The sequence below is a fragment of the Ochlerotatus camptorhynchus genome, unplaced genomic scaffold (assembly GCF_037179485.1).
Source record: "Ochlerotatus camptorhynchus isolate MF236.1 unplaced genomic scaffold, CSIRO-AGI_Acam_v1.1 ptg000294l, whole genome shotgun sequence".
Taxonomy (NCBI): Eukaryota; Metazoa; Arthropoda; class Insecta; order Diptera; family Culicidae; genus Ochlerotatus; species Ochlerotatus camptorhynchus.
Genome location: NW_027040783.1, coordinates 414,076 through 430,288, shown reverse-complemented (window position 1 = coordinate 430,288; position 16,213 = coordinate 414,076). Strand labels below are relative to the sequence as shown.

The following is a 16,213-nucleotide window of genomic DNA, read 5'->3' as shown; positions in this document are numbered from 1 at the left end:
ACTGTATGTTTTTTTGAAGGATTTTGTCTTACACGCTAACTTGAAAGTACCCATTAATGGTTGAAAAAGACCCATTTTGAAGAAAAGTGGCTTAACTCATTAAATGAGTAAATTTTTTACCCATTAATGAGTATCTGTTACCCATTAATGAGTAATTGTTAATCATTAATGGGTAACAGATACTCATTAATGGGTAAAATTGTTTAATCATTAATGAGTTAAGCCACTTTTCTTCAAAATGGGTCTTTTTTTACTCATTAATGAGTACTTTCAAGTTAGCGTGTAGTGGTTAAGACTATATGCCCTATTGGCTTTTTCGACGATGATTGAATTTGCTTTTAAATAGATATTTTGACAGTTTAACAGTTTTGGTTTTAGGAATATGCACTTTTAAAATTACGAGTTGATAGTGAAATCACAGACAAACAGACATAACACTCGCAAGTTGTTCATCGAACAAGCATTTAACGGTCAATTTAAAAGTATCGTAGTTGGTAGTACCAACAATCAATACGAAACTAACGATTTTAAATTGGCTCACCACTTTAGTAGCCTATTGGTCCCAAGCAAACGATTAACGTACCCTATTCTAGTTGAAATTCTATTACTACACTATGTTTGTTTTGATTCGCTATGAAAGTTTGACAGGTAACATCAGGGGTGTGTGGATTCATGCAGAACATGCAGGGGTGAGTGAAATAGTTTGGGACTGCTTGGGACCGTTGTTCTGGTACTGAGTGAGCCAAAAATAATAATGATTTTCTTCGGGACCCAGCGATCTTAGAGTTACCTCTATGGTAGTACTGCCACCTGTGGCGCGCATAGTCATTTACCTTGAGTTTGACTTTTACACACTACCGCCATCTGTTCAGCGCACTACCCACCACAGTGTACTCAATAGATGGCGGTAATGTTTTAGCGACGATGTTTTACAGTGAGAAATATTCAATGTGTTATGTCTGTTTGTCTGTGGTGAAATAATCACTTTCAAGCTAATAAATTAAATTTCATTTTGAAATTATTTGTGGTTAAAATCTCGGTTAAAATAACCAAATTTTGAGAACTTCTAATTTGAAAACACATAATTTTTGTTTTTTGTGTGCAGAAATTTTCTTCGAAATTCAAGCGCGGGTAGGCAATAATAATTTTGATCATTTAAAAAAATCGGTATAAAATTTCAAAATTCGGTATTCTGAGGAATCTTATCTGGTATCTAGTTCGGAAATCGGTATAAATACCGATAAATCGGTAAATACCGATAAATCGGTATATATGGCAACGCTGATCCCTGGGCACATATCATCGGCCGATTCCACTGATGTTCATTTGATTTTTGCGCGCGTTCAGATGAACTTCAGAATGAACACCTTTTGTGTATCATGAGCCGACATGTTTCAAATTAGCATAACATCCTCGATCCTTTCGCGAATTTATGCTAAAAAGTGTTGAAAATTTACCACATTTTTTCTCGTCGCCATCAGTGTTTGTCTTGTCGAGTGCCAGTATCCATCAACCGTGTGTTTTTTACGTGTATTTTTATGAATCTCCCTAACGATGAATCGAGCCCGCCGCAGTGTGACCGTTTACAACAAAAAGGCTACCAAACAGGTTAGTGATAACGACTTTGAGAGTGGTGATGGCTTTTCGGATGAGCCGGACGACGGTGACTTCTCGGTGAGTGAGGACGAATGGCTTCCGGAAAAGGAAAAAGGTGACAGCAGGGATGACGAACTGCAGGGAACTGTTTCGGATGATGACGAAAATGACTCGGGAAGTGCTTCAGAGAACCAGGATGACCTTGAGGAAGATTCGGATGAAAGTGTGGTTGCTTCGAGCAGTAGTAGAGCAAAGAAAAGGTAATTATTGGATGCTGTAAATCTTGTTTATCTGCTCTCAAGCCGAGGTTTTCTAATATTTTAGGACAGTCAAGCCTTCAGTGAATCCAATACCCAAAAAGAAACGTCTTTCTGCGGCGACTAGGGAAGAATTGTACCAACGTACCAAGAAGCACTTGCTAAAGGAGTCGGAACCGGAGCGACCTCCACTTAATTCCAGCGTGACGGATATTCTGAAGCAGTGTCAGTTCAAGAAAAAGACATATATAAACAACAAAAGATCTAAGGCAGTATCACCGAGGGCCGAACGAGCGAAGAAAAAAGTTGATGGCGACTCCGATAGCAGTGGCGACGATCATCTGATGAAACCCGAAGAGTTGGATCTTGCTTCCAATTTTTTCGATAAGATTGAACCGAAGAAGCAGGAGGAAACTGTTCCTCAGTTCGATTGCAATGCGGGCATGAGACTTTCGGACAGTTCGGATAATGATGACGAAACGGAAGAACCGGTTCCGGCGTCGATCCAGAAAGTGGCTGCTCAGCAGTTGATAAGTAAGATAAACGAGTCGTCTTGTGACTTTATGAACTTTAATAGCCTTGGCGAGTTCAACAAGAAAATAGAGGAAGCGAAGAATATGCTCAAGAACTACCAGACCAAGGAAAGTGTTAAGCGGCCTCAGGAAAAGAAAGCCGAAGATGTTTCAAATTTATTGGCTCTGGGTGAGACGGAGGCTGGCATCTCACCTGGGAAGAACAAGGACGCCGCTGGCCAGAACGAAACAGGGAGTGAGGAATCCGACTGGGAAGAGGTAGAGGATGCGAAGAAAAGTAAACCTACTCAGAATCCTCCAGAGGACTATCAAATAACGGTGGAAGTACAGACGGCACAGTCGAAAAAGAAGCGTTGGGAGGAGATTGAGATGGAGCTGTTCATCAAGCGACAGATCAACAAGGTTAAGAGGACCAATCAGCTTGCGTTTCATAAAAGTAGCGTCCTGTGTGCGATAGCCGGTGGTAAGAAATTGAATGAGATCGTAAACTCTCCGGGAATTCAAGCTAGGGCGCTGTCCTTGATGCAGTCCGGTCAGTGTGTGTTGAAGGAAAAGTTGGATGGAAAATTTGTCGATCAGCTGATGAAGTGGTTCAAAAACAAGTTTGAACTAACCAGCCAGCAGGTGTTTGGTCCCAAAACATCGAGATTCAGTTTCACCTTAGCGCTGGAACTGTTTACACAGAAGGTCGCCTGCAAGCGGGATTACGTTCTGTTGTTTTTGGCTTGCTTGCGTGTGGCCGGTGTTGATTGCCGGCTGATAATATCCGCCAATGTCCCTCCGAAGCGACCAGCCATGAAGGACCTGTGTCCTATCTCGGAAAAACAGCTAATTGAGAAGTTCGATAAGGATTTCGGCAAACAATCAACATTCACATTTACGAGGGCTCCTAGTGAAACGGCGGACGGCCAAGACGTCAAGATTGAAGAGAAAATCGATGTGAAAAATTGCCCGATTGTAGAAGAGGCAGTTGAAGAGCAGCTGAATGATGAACAAAATAATTCCGGAGCGGACGTTCCAACTAAGCCTTCCAAGGCGACAACCAAGCAGAAAGCTCACGGTGAATCTGAAAGAAATGGAACACAATCTACACAAAATGTAAAATCATCTAGATTATCTCTTCCTAAGGTTCAAGTTCCAGAAGAGCAGGATAAAGAACTACGCCGTGGTAGATCTCGAAGCAAAAACACCCATCAAAGCTTTCGAGATTCTTCCTCGGAATCTTCGAGAAAGCTACGTTTCTCCCCGGAACCAGAGATCTGTGATGGCAAATCCGCTTCCACCAGCCCACCAGCGAAGGAAAATTCCCGGCCAAGAAAATCCATTCTCAAAAGCTCCTCTCCAAGAATTGCTAGCTCTTCTTCTCGCATGCCCCTAAACAGCCTGATAGTCCCTCAGTTGGATGGAATCAGTGACCTCGTGGCATCGACCCCGCAAAGTCTCCCTATATCCCGACGCCTCCGAAGTCGCACAAAATCCACAGCAGCCGAGTCGAGCTCACCGTTCACCAAACGTGGAACCAACACCCCAACCATGGCGAAGGAAAAGAACAACAACCAACCGGGTCGGATCTCCAAGAGGAAGCTATTCGATATTAACAAGACGACGACCAAGGCCACCGTTCCTAGTCCGCCGACAACTGCCAAGCCAAAATCGGCGAAAAACAAAATTCTCTCGTCGGATTCATCCGATGAGGCTGCGAAATCGGATGAACCACCGTCGCCAGCGTTGAACAAGAAACGGCAACCACGTAGGGCTCGGAATAAATCCAAACTGCCACCACAGTCGTCACATTCATCGGAGGACAGCGACTTTGAACCACCCGGAAAGAAGAAAGCTAAACGTGCTGCAAAGGCAAAGTCCGAATCTCCGCATGAACATTCGAAGGTAGCAGCGACCAAAAGGAAGCCGAAAAGCGCTGCCAGCGAAGCCGACAAGGAGGACGGTGAGCTAACCGCTGCGAACAAGATGGATATGTGGATCGAGTTCTACTCCGAGAAGGATAAACGTTGGATCACGGTGGATTTGTTCAGTGGAAAGGTCAACTGCGTGGATTATCTGATGGTAAGTGTTTATTGTTTATTGTTGTTTATTGTTTATTGTTTATTGAAAAATTCAACTGACAAATTATTGTCTAAATGAATAAAACTTAAACTAAATAGTTACGGTCAACGGTACGGAAAAGACCAGACCAAGTAGCCGATGACGAAACACGTCAGCTGATACATTGAAGTCGAACATATAAAAAAAAGTTGTTGAATTGCCGGCTGATTGCTCGAATTGGCTCGTGTTGTGTATAATTCCGGCTCCGTGGTTCCAAAAACAGAAAGTCGCGTTGACGAAGAGACCTTTCAGGGGCATACATATTTAGCTGTGACAGCAGTGTTCAACAGTCATTGTCACCCGTAAGCAGCTTTCCACCGAACATAGCTTGAGCGACCGTCCGTCTCACCTCTGATGGCTTGATTCCCAGGGGACGCCAGTTGAGGAAACGAAGAGCAAACTTGCGTTGAACGGATTCAATTTTAGTGATCCAGCAAGCATGGAAAGAGCACCAAACAACTGAACTTGACTCCAATAAGGATCGCACAAGCGAGCAGTAAAGTGACCTGAGGCATAGCGGGTCACGAAACTCGTCGGCAATTTTGAAAATAAAGCCCAATTGTCGATTAGCTCTGGAGATGATGTCATTGTAGTGGATTCTGAAAGTGAGTCTGCAGTCCAAGGTAACGCCGAGATCCTTTATGTGCTCTACACGAGCAAGACAGCGTCCGTAGAGAACATAGTCAAACATGATTGGTTCGATTTTTCGGTGATAGGAAATAATGTTACATTTTTCGATGCTTAGACTCATCAAATTTCTTGAGCACCAGTCAACAAAAATACCTAACATATTCTGGAGATCCCAGCAGTCCGAGAGACTTTTAATAATTTTGTAGATTTTCGTATCGTCTGCATAGAAAACGCGGCATCCTGATGGTATCAGCAAGGCGACGTCGTTTAAAAAGATCGAAAATAGTAGCGGTCCTAGGTTACGCCTTGCGGAACTCCCAAGTTGTTTGAGAAAACATCCGATTCCGACGCGCCAATCTTGACATGTACTTAGCGATTCACCAAGTAAGATCTGAACCAATCCACAGCAGTTGACGAGATGCCAAGTATCTCCAGCTTGGCCAGCAAGATATTATGGTCCACCGTGTCAAATACAGCTTTTAGATTCATATAAGCAGCATCGACTAGCCATCCTGAATCCATGCATCGCAGACAGTTAGAAGTGAACTGCACCAGGTTCGTGGACACGGAGCGCTTCGGGTAAAAACCGTTTTGTTCTGTATCGATATAATTTTTGCAGCGTGCGAACAGAGCACCATTTATGATAATCTCGAACAGCTTTGAGCAGGCACACAGGGAGGTGATTCCACGATAATTTATGACATTCCGTTTATCTCCTTTTTTGTACACTGGGAACATAAGAAAGTTTCCAGCGGCAGGGGAACTCACATTGCTGTGCCGAGAGATTTAATAGCCTCACAAGTGGAAGGCAGAGATTGGCTACACAACGTTTTAGAACTGATGACGGAATGCCGTCAGGTATCACCATGTCTTCTGAAATGCGCGGAATAACGAAACTAAACACATCACGTGGCATCCCGTAGCGTCCAGCACTTGTGTTGGCGAAGCGGAGAAATCGTGGAACACTTGCTTGAAATGACGAGCAAACAAGTCGCATTTTTCTCTTTCGCTATTAGCCGAGTCATTCCCGAGAAACCCGGATTCCTTCCGTTTGGAGTTGACAAACGACCAAAAACTTTTCGGATTCGTGCGAAGGTTCTCACGTGTCGATTATAGAGAAAACGATTGTAATTTTGATAACTACGACTCGCAAAATTGAACGGTCGTTTGTAGTACGGCGAGCAAGAGCTACAATACCTTCGGAGGGCGGCAGAGCGTTGACGTTTTAGCACGCGTAGGCGTGGGTTAGACCAACAATCAACACAAAACTAACGATTTTAAATTGGCTCACTACTTGACTAGCCTATTGGTTCCAAGCGCATTGTTCAATGCAACATAATCGGCCCGGCGAAAGTCCAAAGAGTAGCACTCAGATGACGGCGTAAAAAGAATCGGTGCAGGTAAACTAAATGACACGACGAGAGCGGGATGATCGGCATCTAGATCAATCAGTGGCTCGACCGGCAAGGAAACAGAAGTGCCCGGTAGTGCGGAATCATTTGCCAGGACAAGATCTAGCAAACGTCCATTTAGGTTCGGAAAAGTATTCACTTGTGTGAACCCGTAAAAGTTAAAACCGTCCAAAAGAGCACAGCAAGCAACCGGCATATGCGAAAGCAGTGGATCAATTAATGGTGTGCCACTGTCTGTAAAGCGCCACTGCAGACCAGCTTGATTGTAGTCACCAAATACGAAAGCGGGAGAGCAGGGACTTAATTGGGCCGAAATTGAGCCTAACGATTCCACATGCTCACGGATGATCGTGCAGTCGTTTTTGCGGTCGGGAGGCAGGTAGATTGCGCCTACACTAAGCTTGCTTTGTGGAAGTTCTACGACAATCCACAGCTGTTCCAGTTGACTGGAAATGGGTGACGTACTTACGTAGCTGGCTAGTCTAGTAGATACTGCAATTAGGACTCCGCCACCGCGCGATTTTTGACTGTTTAGGGTAGACCGGTCAGTTCTGACAACGGAATAGAGTGACCCGAAAAGTTGCGATGAGTAAATTCGGTCGTCCAGCCACGTTTCCGTCAGCACAATCAAATCATATTCGGCCTCCGCAACAGCCAGGATTTTAGTCCTCAGCCCACGCACGTTTTGGTTGTAGATCCGGAGACCATTCGAGGAGCAATCACGGGAACTAGAAATCGAAAGGACATCAGGTATCGAAAGTTCGAAATCGCTAACATACTCGCCTGAGGTTGCAGGCCGGAAGCCCCCGATATCATCACCGACCACAGGACCGGGACGATGACGATGGCGGATGTGTGCAGCAAGCGCGACTGGGTCGGGAGGTTCGGAAGCTTTCTCAGTGCCTGTTTTAGGGTGTCACGGATCCGAGGAAGAGCAGGTGGCGGCATAAACCTGCTGGCAGTTGGCAGGACAGATGCATGGACATGATGTGGCTAGTGTGGAGGTTGCAGAACCGGAAACACAGCTGGAAGTTGAAGCGGTATCAGGCAAAAAAGAGGCTGAATCGTCAATATACTTGCCAGTAATAGCTGGTGGGAAGACCCCCGACCTACATCTACACTCAGGGCCGAGACGACTATGCAGAGCGCTGGCTGGAATAAGCGCGACTGAGGCAGAGAAATCAGGGGCTTCCACAGTGCTATCCACGATGCGTCTCGGTGGTGATGGTGGTGGTCCAGAAGCAGTAGAGGTAGCAGCATTATTCTTGGAAATCGTGCAAACAAGAATAATGCTGCTACCTCTACTGCTTCTGGACCTGGTGTGAAGTGTTGCGATCTCCAATGGGATTTATTGGGATCCGAATGGTTGCGTTTTGAGTGTTTTGAATTACCTGTTGAGAGTTGACGTGTAGTATGCCTATTTTAACCTTTTATAAGGCCGAAGAAACCAAGCATGAAATCAACTCGTAGTACAATAAAAGATTGAGTTCACATGGTGTAATGAACAAGTGATTGATGGAACAGTTGTGGGCATCTTTAGTCTGTCGGAAGTTCGAGCAATTTTTGTACATCTCTTCTTTTTTGAACTCCCTTTTTAAAACTGCTATATTTTTAAGAACAAAGAGCCACCTGAGCTGAGTTTTTGCTCATTTATTATAATAACATAGATCTTTTATTTGGCTTCTATTTGACTAAAATACGTTAGAGTTGGTTGGAAATGCTAACATGAGGCTTTAGTGTGATGATTTATTAGCTAGAAAATGATCTTTAGAAGAGGGTAGGTGGATAGTTCCGTTAGAGTACGGCAGTATTTAAATTAAAAAGAAGTTGAAAATGAGCGAAGGACCATTAATGCGACAGTTTTTCAAGCCATTTTCAACTTCTATTCAATTTTCATACTGCCGTACTCTAACGGAACTATCCACCTACCCTCTTCTAAAGATCATTCTCTAGCTAATAAATCATCACACTAAAGCTTCATGTTAGCATTTCCAACCAACTCTGAAAATCGTTAACTTCGCGTATGAAGTAACATAAAAACACTTTGAATGTAAAATACGTTAATTGCGAAAATAGTTTATCAGCCGGCGCCGGTGGTGTAGTGGTAAGCGTGACTGCTTTCTAACACCCCAATGGGTCTGGGTTCAATCCCAGCCGAGGTCGGTGGGATTTTTCTGAGGCATAAAAATCTCTGGTCACGTCTTCCTTCGGAAGGGAAGTAAAGCCGTTGGTCCCGGCCCATGTGTGTTGAATGGGTGCGATATCCTACGCAGGTGTGGAAGCTGCCTTCCTGCACATTCGATTGCCGTCAATAGATGGCAATCGATGTCCGTCGGTGATTGGCACTAGATTGCGGAACAGAGACCGACGTTAAATAAAGGAAAAAGAAAATAGTTTATCAACAGATGGTGACCTTAAGGCCGATTTTCTACTTGCACTTAAATCTTACACCAGGTTTACCCATGATCATAAGCATGATTGACCGCCCGTGGTTGCTAATCCGAATTATTAACATCAGCTGTAATTGCACACAGAAAACCAATATATGGTACAGTCCAAAAATACTCAGAGGGAGAGATAGGCGGAGAAAACAAAATACAATTCGGCAGCAGGGATTTGTACCTAAATTATCTTGAAACCCTTACCCAATCTGGCTGAGTTTTTGGTGGGGAACATATTATTTGACGTTTGGGTTGTGTTGTTTGACGTTCAAATTTGATCGTTTACATGTCAAACGACAACTCAAACTTCAAATCTTCAGAAACTCAGACAGATTGTGGCGGCCATACGCGCTTCCACCTTCACTCAAGCGCAGCGCTATTGTTTCTGTCGCTTGGATTCTGGCAAAGTTGCCAGTCTTCTTGATATGATGCCTTCGCTAGAAGCCAGCATTTCACATGACTTTTATTTTTGATTCGATTTACGTGCAAAATAATAATTGATTGCATCGCAATATTTTACACATTTCTTGGTACCATTAATTAGCCAACTAAGATCAATTAATCAATAGAGTTAGAATATTGTTTTTGTTTCCAAAAACTAGTTGTATTTGAGAAACACACGAAACATAAAGGTGATTGATTTCTTGTTCGATTGCAATACTCTCAAATTTAATCTAGTAAGAATAAGAAATCTTCGGACAAATTCTAATGGGAATGTTCGATTGGCTTAGATTTTGGCAGTTCATTTGGCTCAAAACATTCTCTTCGCCCATCTCTCACTCTGAGTATTTCTAGTACAGTCAACTTTCGCTCGTTGGGCTAAACCCATAGCCATAGTGAAAGACTTCCGTTAGTTGGGCTGAGCTGTCAAGATGAAAATTGGTTGAGGGATACACCGATTGTCTGTTATTATCACAATTCTATAGCAACTATCCAAATTGTTCAAACATGAGCCCCTAGAAGATAAACCAGAACTGTCAGAAGTGACGTTTGGCTTTGATTTAGGTGGGCTGCAGCCCAACTAACGGGAGTCCAACTAAAACGTAGCCCACTTAAAGATAGCCCAACGAGCGAAATTCGACTGTACTTGGTACTGGCGTTCATCCTCAATGTGCAAATGTTGGTGATCTTATGTATTTTGTACAACATTGGCGCCGTCCACGTCCGAATGCAGGTCTATCATGTGCCCCATACAAAATGCAATTAGGTTGTACAACCTTTATGGTTTTACCATACCTCGTATGGTTGGATCGTACGGTATATGGCAAAACCATAGCGGCTGTACAACCACAACATTCAAGTGTGTATTTGGCCCATTAGAGAGAGTAGGAAATTGTTGACATGATACACGCTTTATTGGAAGCCGAGCTCTGCCCTTCCACGAGCATCTCAGGACGGGATGAGGGCAGGTAATGTGTAAGGATTTGTCTTGGTAAACGATTCGATAAATCATGTGGATCTGTTTAGAGAGTAATATCGATGCGGCCAACTCAGTCATGGGATAAAACCTACACTCAGTAAGCAAAAACGGTCTCCACTAGGCCAACGAGCCCCTTACACCACAACAAGATTTCAATCGTGTTGAAGAACCTGAATTAAAATTGAAAACTTATCTTTGATGCTTGGAAAGTACCGAAACATCAGCTAGCTATGTCATTCGGATTATGATATGGAACAATAATGTTGACGTGTATTATAGGATTGAGCGGCAACTGAAGTTGACGAAATCTATATCGTGGCCTCGATCTAGGTTCCATATTAGAAATACAATTTTTCTCCGCCTTACCAGTGCCTAATCCTCCTTGTCATGTTTTATAACCAAACTATAAATCCTCGATATAACTAATGTTGTTGATGGCGCAATCTCTTAGCGAGCATTTCACAATTAAAAAAAAAAAACTCCAACCTTGACCTGGCGTCTATTTCTCTCCTCAAGCGTCACGCCACCAGCCCCATCAGCTACGTGTTCGGCTTCGACAACGTCAATCACATCAAGGACATCACGCCGCGGTACGTCCAGCACTGGAACACGGTGAGCCGGAAGCTGCGCGTCGAGCCCAAATGGCTCGATAAGGCATTGAAACCATTCCAGGCGAAGAAATCGGCCCGCGAAAAGCAGGAGGACGAAGAGCTCAACAAAATCGACATCGATAAACCGCTGCCGACAACCATCGCTGAGTGAGTGCAGTGCGGTGGCGACTTTTTCAATATTCCAATGACCTTTTGAACCATCATCTCAACTCTCTGTTTCAGATGCAAAAATCACCCATTGTACGTACTGAAGCGCCATCTGCTCAAGTTCGAAGCCCTCTACCCACCGGATGTGCCCAGCTTGGGCTTCGTCCGGGGTGAGGCCATCTATGCACGTGAATGCTTGTTCGTCCTTCAGACCCGTGAGAAATGGTACAAACAAGGTCGAGTGGTGAAACCGTTCGAGACCGCATACAAAATGGTCAAGTGTTGGAGGTACGATAAACTGAAAAACGAATGGCAAGGTAATCAACCGTGTGAAATTTTCGGAAAATGGCAAACCGAAGAGTATGATCCGCCGACGGCGGAGAACGGTTTGGTTCCACGGAACGAGTACGGCAATGTGGAACTATTCACGCCGAAAATGTTGCCCAAAAAGACGGTTCACTTGCAACGTAGGTGTTGAATTTGCTTACATTGAAGATTGAAATGTTTATATTTTTTTCCGTTACAGTTCCAGGATTGAATCGGGTTTGCAAGCGGCTGGGAATTGACTGCGCCCAGGCCCTCACCGGATTCGATAAGGCTCGCATGCGCATGATTCCGGTTTACGATGGCTTCGTAGTTTGCGAGGAATTCGCCAATCAGGTCGTCGAAGAATGGTACAAAGAGATGGAAGAAGAGGAACGGCGGGAACAGGAAAAGTACGAAAAACGCGTCTACGATAACTGGAAACGCCTCATCAAGGGACTGTTCTTGCGTCGTAAGTTACAAAACAAGTACAATTTCGATAATCTCTAAGATGCTCTGGCAGCAGTATTGTATTTTAATGTTATTTTTTATGTTCACGTTTCGATTTTGATACACTCAAACATTTTACAATATACTGATTTCTTCTGATCACATATCACCAAAATTGTATTTATTTCTTAGCTTGTTCCTAATCAGTAGTCCTCTGATCAGTTTCCTCCAATTATCATAGATTCTCTTCTCCTTCTTCTCGTGTATCCTCATGTCTTGTTCCAACTGATCTCGTTCGTATTCATCTAGCACCAGCTGCTCGAACTCCTGGCAGATAACGATTCCTTCGAATACAGGGTGGTTCCCGCCAGCGTGGATGCCGAACCCAACCACAGCAATTGCGTAGTCCACCTTCAATCTTCGGCATGTTTTGGAAATGTTGGTCTCTGAAAGAAATTCTCACCATTAGCTACGCGCATCATCCATCAAACCTACTCACGTTTCAAATGCACCGTCCCCTCAGGCAGCATGCAATCCTTGAAGAGTTCAATGTTTCCGTAGGCATTCCGTGGTACCCGACCGCCGCTGGCTTTTGGCGGTACGTAGTCCTCCGTTTGCCAGTAACCGAACAGCTCCAGTTCGGTTTTCTCGCGTTTCAGCTTGGACATCACCACCTTGTAGGGCGGTTCGTATAGGCGAATCACTTTGGCATGGCGGAGCCAAACTTCGCGCGAGTGTAGCGTATGAACACATTCCCGGGCGTAGATCGGTTCATCGCGGAAGAACCCCAGCGGCGGAGCGTCCGCCGGGTAGATGGCTTGAAATTTGAGCAGGTCCCGTTTCAGGCAGTAGGAGGGGTGGTTTTTGAAGCTACGGGAGAGAGAAAAATGTGGGTTTGTATAGTGTTCAGAAGAAGGCTTCTGCTAAGATATGGGGCCAAGCATGTACTACTCTTTAAACATCTCCTAAAAAGACATACATGGACGTGAAAAAGGAGATTCCCTCCTCGCTGAATTCCCTCAACCGGAAGAGGGATATATTTTAGTAAGGAAATAAACATAAATGCTTCTTATGCAATACAACTTGGATAGTAGTAGCAACAGTAGTAGCATAGAGGTAAAGGCCCAAGCGCAATGACAGCGGAAGCGGAACGGCCGCGGCAGCGGAAAAGCCCGATCTGAGTAAGCCAACTTGTCGGATTGAAAACTTCGACTTTGGTTAGGCATCTTGATGTCATTTGTGACAACTGTCAAACTTTCCGTTCCCGTTCCGCTTCCGCTCATATTGCGTTTGGGCCTTAACTCTAAGACCAGAAGGTCCCGAAGAAACGTGTTCAACTTTTTGACTCAGCTCTGGTACTATTTTCGGTCCCAAGCGAACTCCTCATTTTATCTGTCAAACTTTCATAGCGAATCAAAACAAACATAGTGTAGTACTAGAATTTCGACTTGAATGTGGTACCAACAATCAATACGAAACTATCGATTTTAAATTGGCTCACTACTTGACTAGCCTATTGGTCCCAAGCAAACGATTAACGTATCCCATTCTAGTCGAAATTCTAGTACTACATGATTTGCTATGAAAGTTTGACAGATAAAATGAGGGGTTAGTGGATTTTCTCATGTTTCGAGGGGTGAATCGATTAGCTTGGGACCGAAGAGAGTAACAGCACAAACGAAGTGACAGACGGAGCGGCTCGAAAACTTTGGTGACTAACCTGCTATTGCAATTTTTCAGTGTACCACATGGCAACACCACTACTACTGGATTGAACCACATGGCAACACTACTACCACAAACGAAGTGACAGACGGAGCGGCTCGAAAACTTTAGTGACTAACCTGCTATTGCAATTTTTCAGTGTACCACATGGCAACACCACTACTACTGGATTGAACCACATGGCAACACTACTACCACAAACGAAGTGACAGACGGAGCGGCTCGAAAACTTTAGTGACTAACCTGCTATTGCAATTTTTCAGTGTACCACATGGCAACACCACTACTACTGGATTGTACCACATGGCAACACTACTACTAGATTGAACTAGCATTTTCACCAAATGTACTAGAATGTTTTGGTTCTATCTCTTTCACTCTACTCAAAACTGAAATGCATAAAAAAATGACAAAATGATACGCACTCTTTGCACACTGTCAAAGAATCATTGTACACAAAATCAACTTTGTGCAAAAACAAAACAAAAATACTATCCCATCTGGTGGATGATGGCACAAGCTTCTAAGAAAATTCTATAACAGCGAACCACATTATTTTAATTGATTTCTTCGCCAGTTAGTCGTCTGTCACTTCGTTTGTGGTACCAGAGCTGAGCCAAAAAGTTGAGCACGTTTCTTCGGGACCTTCTGGTCTTAGAGTTACATCTATGGTAGTTGTGTCTATAAAAAGATGACGCCATCGCCTAACATACCAATATTAAAATACGTACTCTGAAATCTTCTCCGGTATCGGTGCCCGAAAGCGTAGCCGCCTAAAATCCCGCTCGTCCAGCAAGTCCTGCATCACCTTCCGATGACGTCTCCCGTAGCTCTGAGTGAGAACTTTCAACCACTTGTCCGCTACCCGCAAGCGTCTGGAGCCCGTCTCGTTCTGCCACCAATACCGGCCGCTAACGTCCTGCAAGCTGCCGTCGTTGCTCCAACCGAAGACGTACGCCACCGGTTGTGGGAGCTGCTGTTGTACTACATGGTCCAGGCAATCTACCCGACCGGACAGGATGTCCACGGTGACCCACCGGCTTTCCGCCGGCAGGTAGACTTCGATCCAATGGGTGAGGGTTTCAACACTTTGAATGGGGTGCTTATCTTCAGCTGGCTTCTTAGCGAGTTTCTTTTTAGCCCTCGGAAGCTTTTCCGGTTGTTTGAAAAACCGGGACGTAGTCTGAGAGGACTTGGTTTTCAACTTCGAATGCATGGTCATGGGAGTCTTAAGCTTAAGTTTCCACAGGTTGGGCTTCGGGTCCGTTGAGAGGTCTAAGCGAAGTCGTTTCTCTCCGATGCAATCGTCCGCGCCATCTACCTGCGGCAATTGTGAGAAGTTCGCAAACTCTGGTTTCTGTTTCAGAATTTCCGCCGTCGTTAGCGGAACATTGCGATATCGCTCAGTCGGAATTGAACCGGCTTGGGTAGGTTTGTTGGAATTTTGGGATTGAGTGGTCAGTGCGCAAAGCTTCACTTTAGTAAGCATGGGATTTTTAGGAAGCACGTTCAGATGCCTGACTAATCGAGCTTCTATCGAGAGGAACCTCAAGATGGCTAGCAGAAGTAGAATAAGTGATGTTTCACAGCCTTTGAATATTGCTCTCGATGTTTCTAGTATTTTACTAATGCTTCTATATATATCACAAATTGTACTTAGGTATTTGAGTTCAGTTTCTTCAGGCGTTTCTATATCGAAATGTTCCAAGATTTCTATAATTTGCTGGCAATTATCATTGACTATATTGTTGATTAACTTATTCAGATAGAATCCATTTCCAAGCAGACAAAGTAAATGCACTTTATGCAGCTGTAAATGCTTTTCTCGTTTCTCGCTTTGAAGCAGCCGCCTTAGTTGAGCATCGATGTCGATAACCTTACCCGCTTTGGTAGTCTGCTGACTAACGACCACCTCCACCTCCACGTGTTTCCCTTCATCACCACTGAAAACCTCAACATGCTGCCACTCTTCATCGATAGCCGGCTCTTTCATGCTAGGCATGTCAACATCCTCCACGTTGATGAGGTTCTCGGCTTTATTAATAACTCCGGCGATATCCTCCTTAATTTCCCTGAGTGCAATCTTATCGAACTCCTCAGGCTTGAAATCGTAATTTTGTATAATATTCCTAGCTTCACCGTGTCTTCGTTCATAATCGACCAATTGTGTCAGCATCAGGTTGATTTGTTCCTTCTCGTCTGCGTCGCTTTCTGATCCACTATTACTGAATGCCGCTATTTCCGGTTTTGAATCCCGCTCAGCTCGATCATCCTCAGTGACGGTGGCAGTGCATTGAAAATCCTGACTGAAGAACTGCGAGTCTAAATCGATGCCTTCAAAGTGGACCAGATGGTCACCGACACTGCTGGATCCGTCGGAATCCAGTGATTCACAGCTGGCAAATGGATCACCTGGTTCTTCCATATCCGCTAACGCGGTTGCATCACTGTTTGCACTAACATCTCGAACACTACCGGGTTCATTTCGGGATTCGGCACCTGGTGGCAATCTACTAAAAATCTTCGCTCGCAGTGATAGCTTTCTAGGACTGGAATGCATTTCCGGTAGTTATGCGCGCACTATT

General features: G+C 44.4%; 2 protein-coding genes across 2 annotated transcripts; one reads left to right on the top strand and one right to left on the bottom strand.

The window, feature by feature from the left end:
* Window positions 1-1,393: 1,393 nt before the first annotated feature.
* Window positions 1,394-12,065, top strand: LOC135706897 (DNA repair protein complementing XP-C cells homolog). Its single transcript, XM_065228578.1, has 5 exons — window positions 1,394-1,856; window positions 1,921-4,450; window positions 10,909-11,150; window positions 11,226-11,617; window positions 11,677-12,065. The coding sequence occupies exons 1-5, from the start codon at window positions 1,555-1,557 to the stop codon at window positions 11,961-11,963; spliced, it is 3,753 nt and encodes a 1,250-aa protein (XP_065084650.1). The 5' UTR covers window positions 1,394-1,554; the 3' UTR covers window positions 11,964-12,065.
* Window positions 11,961-16,207, bottom strand: LOC135706899 (DNA repair protein complementing XP-C cells homolog). Its single transcript, XM_065228582.1, has 3 exons — window positions 14,360-16,207; window positions 12,403-12,773; window positions 11,961-12,349 (listed from the first exon to the last, which is right to left on the bottom strand). Exons 1-3 carry the CDS (start codon window positions 16,186-16,188, stop codon window positions 12,063-12,065), a joined length of 2,487 nt encoding a protein of 828 aa, XP_065084654.1. The 5' UTR covers window positions 16,189-16,207; the 3' UTR covers window positions 11,961-12,062.
* Window positions 16,208-16,213: the final 6 nt, after the last annotated feature.

What these genes read in the sequence shown, in the direction of transcription:
- LOC135706897 (XM_065228578.1), top strand. Translation starts at nt 1,555, where the DNA reads ATGAATCGAGCCCGCCGCAGTGTGACCGTTTACAACAAAAAGGCTACC. An exon ending in AGTAGTAGAGCAAAGAAAAG is followed by an intron (nt 1,857 to 1,920) that starts GTAATTATTGGA and finishes CTAATATTTTAG; the next exon opens with GACAGTCAAGCCTTCAGTGA. An exon ending in CTGCCGACAACCATCGCTGA is followed by an intron (nt 11,151 to 11,225) that starts GTGAGTGCAGTG and finishes TCTCTGTTTCAG; the next exon opens with ATGCAAAAATCACCCATTGT.
- LOC135706899 (XM_065228582.1), bottom strand. Translation starts at nt 16,188, where the DNA reads ATGCATTCCAGTCCTAGAAAGCTATCACTGCGAGCGAAGATTTTTAGT. An exon ending in ATACCGGAGAAGATTTCAGA is followed by an intron (nt 12,774 to 14,359) that starts GTACGTATTTTA and finishes TCTCTCCCGTAG; the next exon opens with CTTCAAAAACCACCCCTCCT. An exon ending in GGGGACGGTGCATTTGAAAC is followed by an intron (nt 12,350 to 12,402) that starts GTGAGTAGGTTT and finishes AATTTCTTTCAG; the next exon opens with AGACCAACATTTCCAAAACA.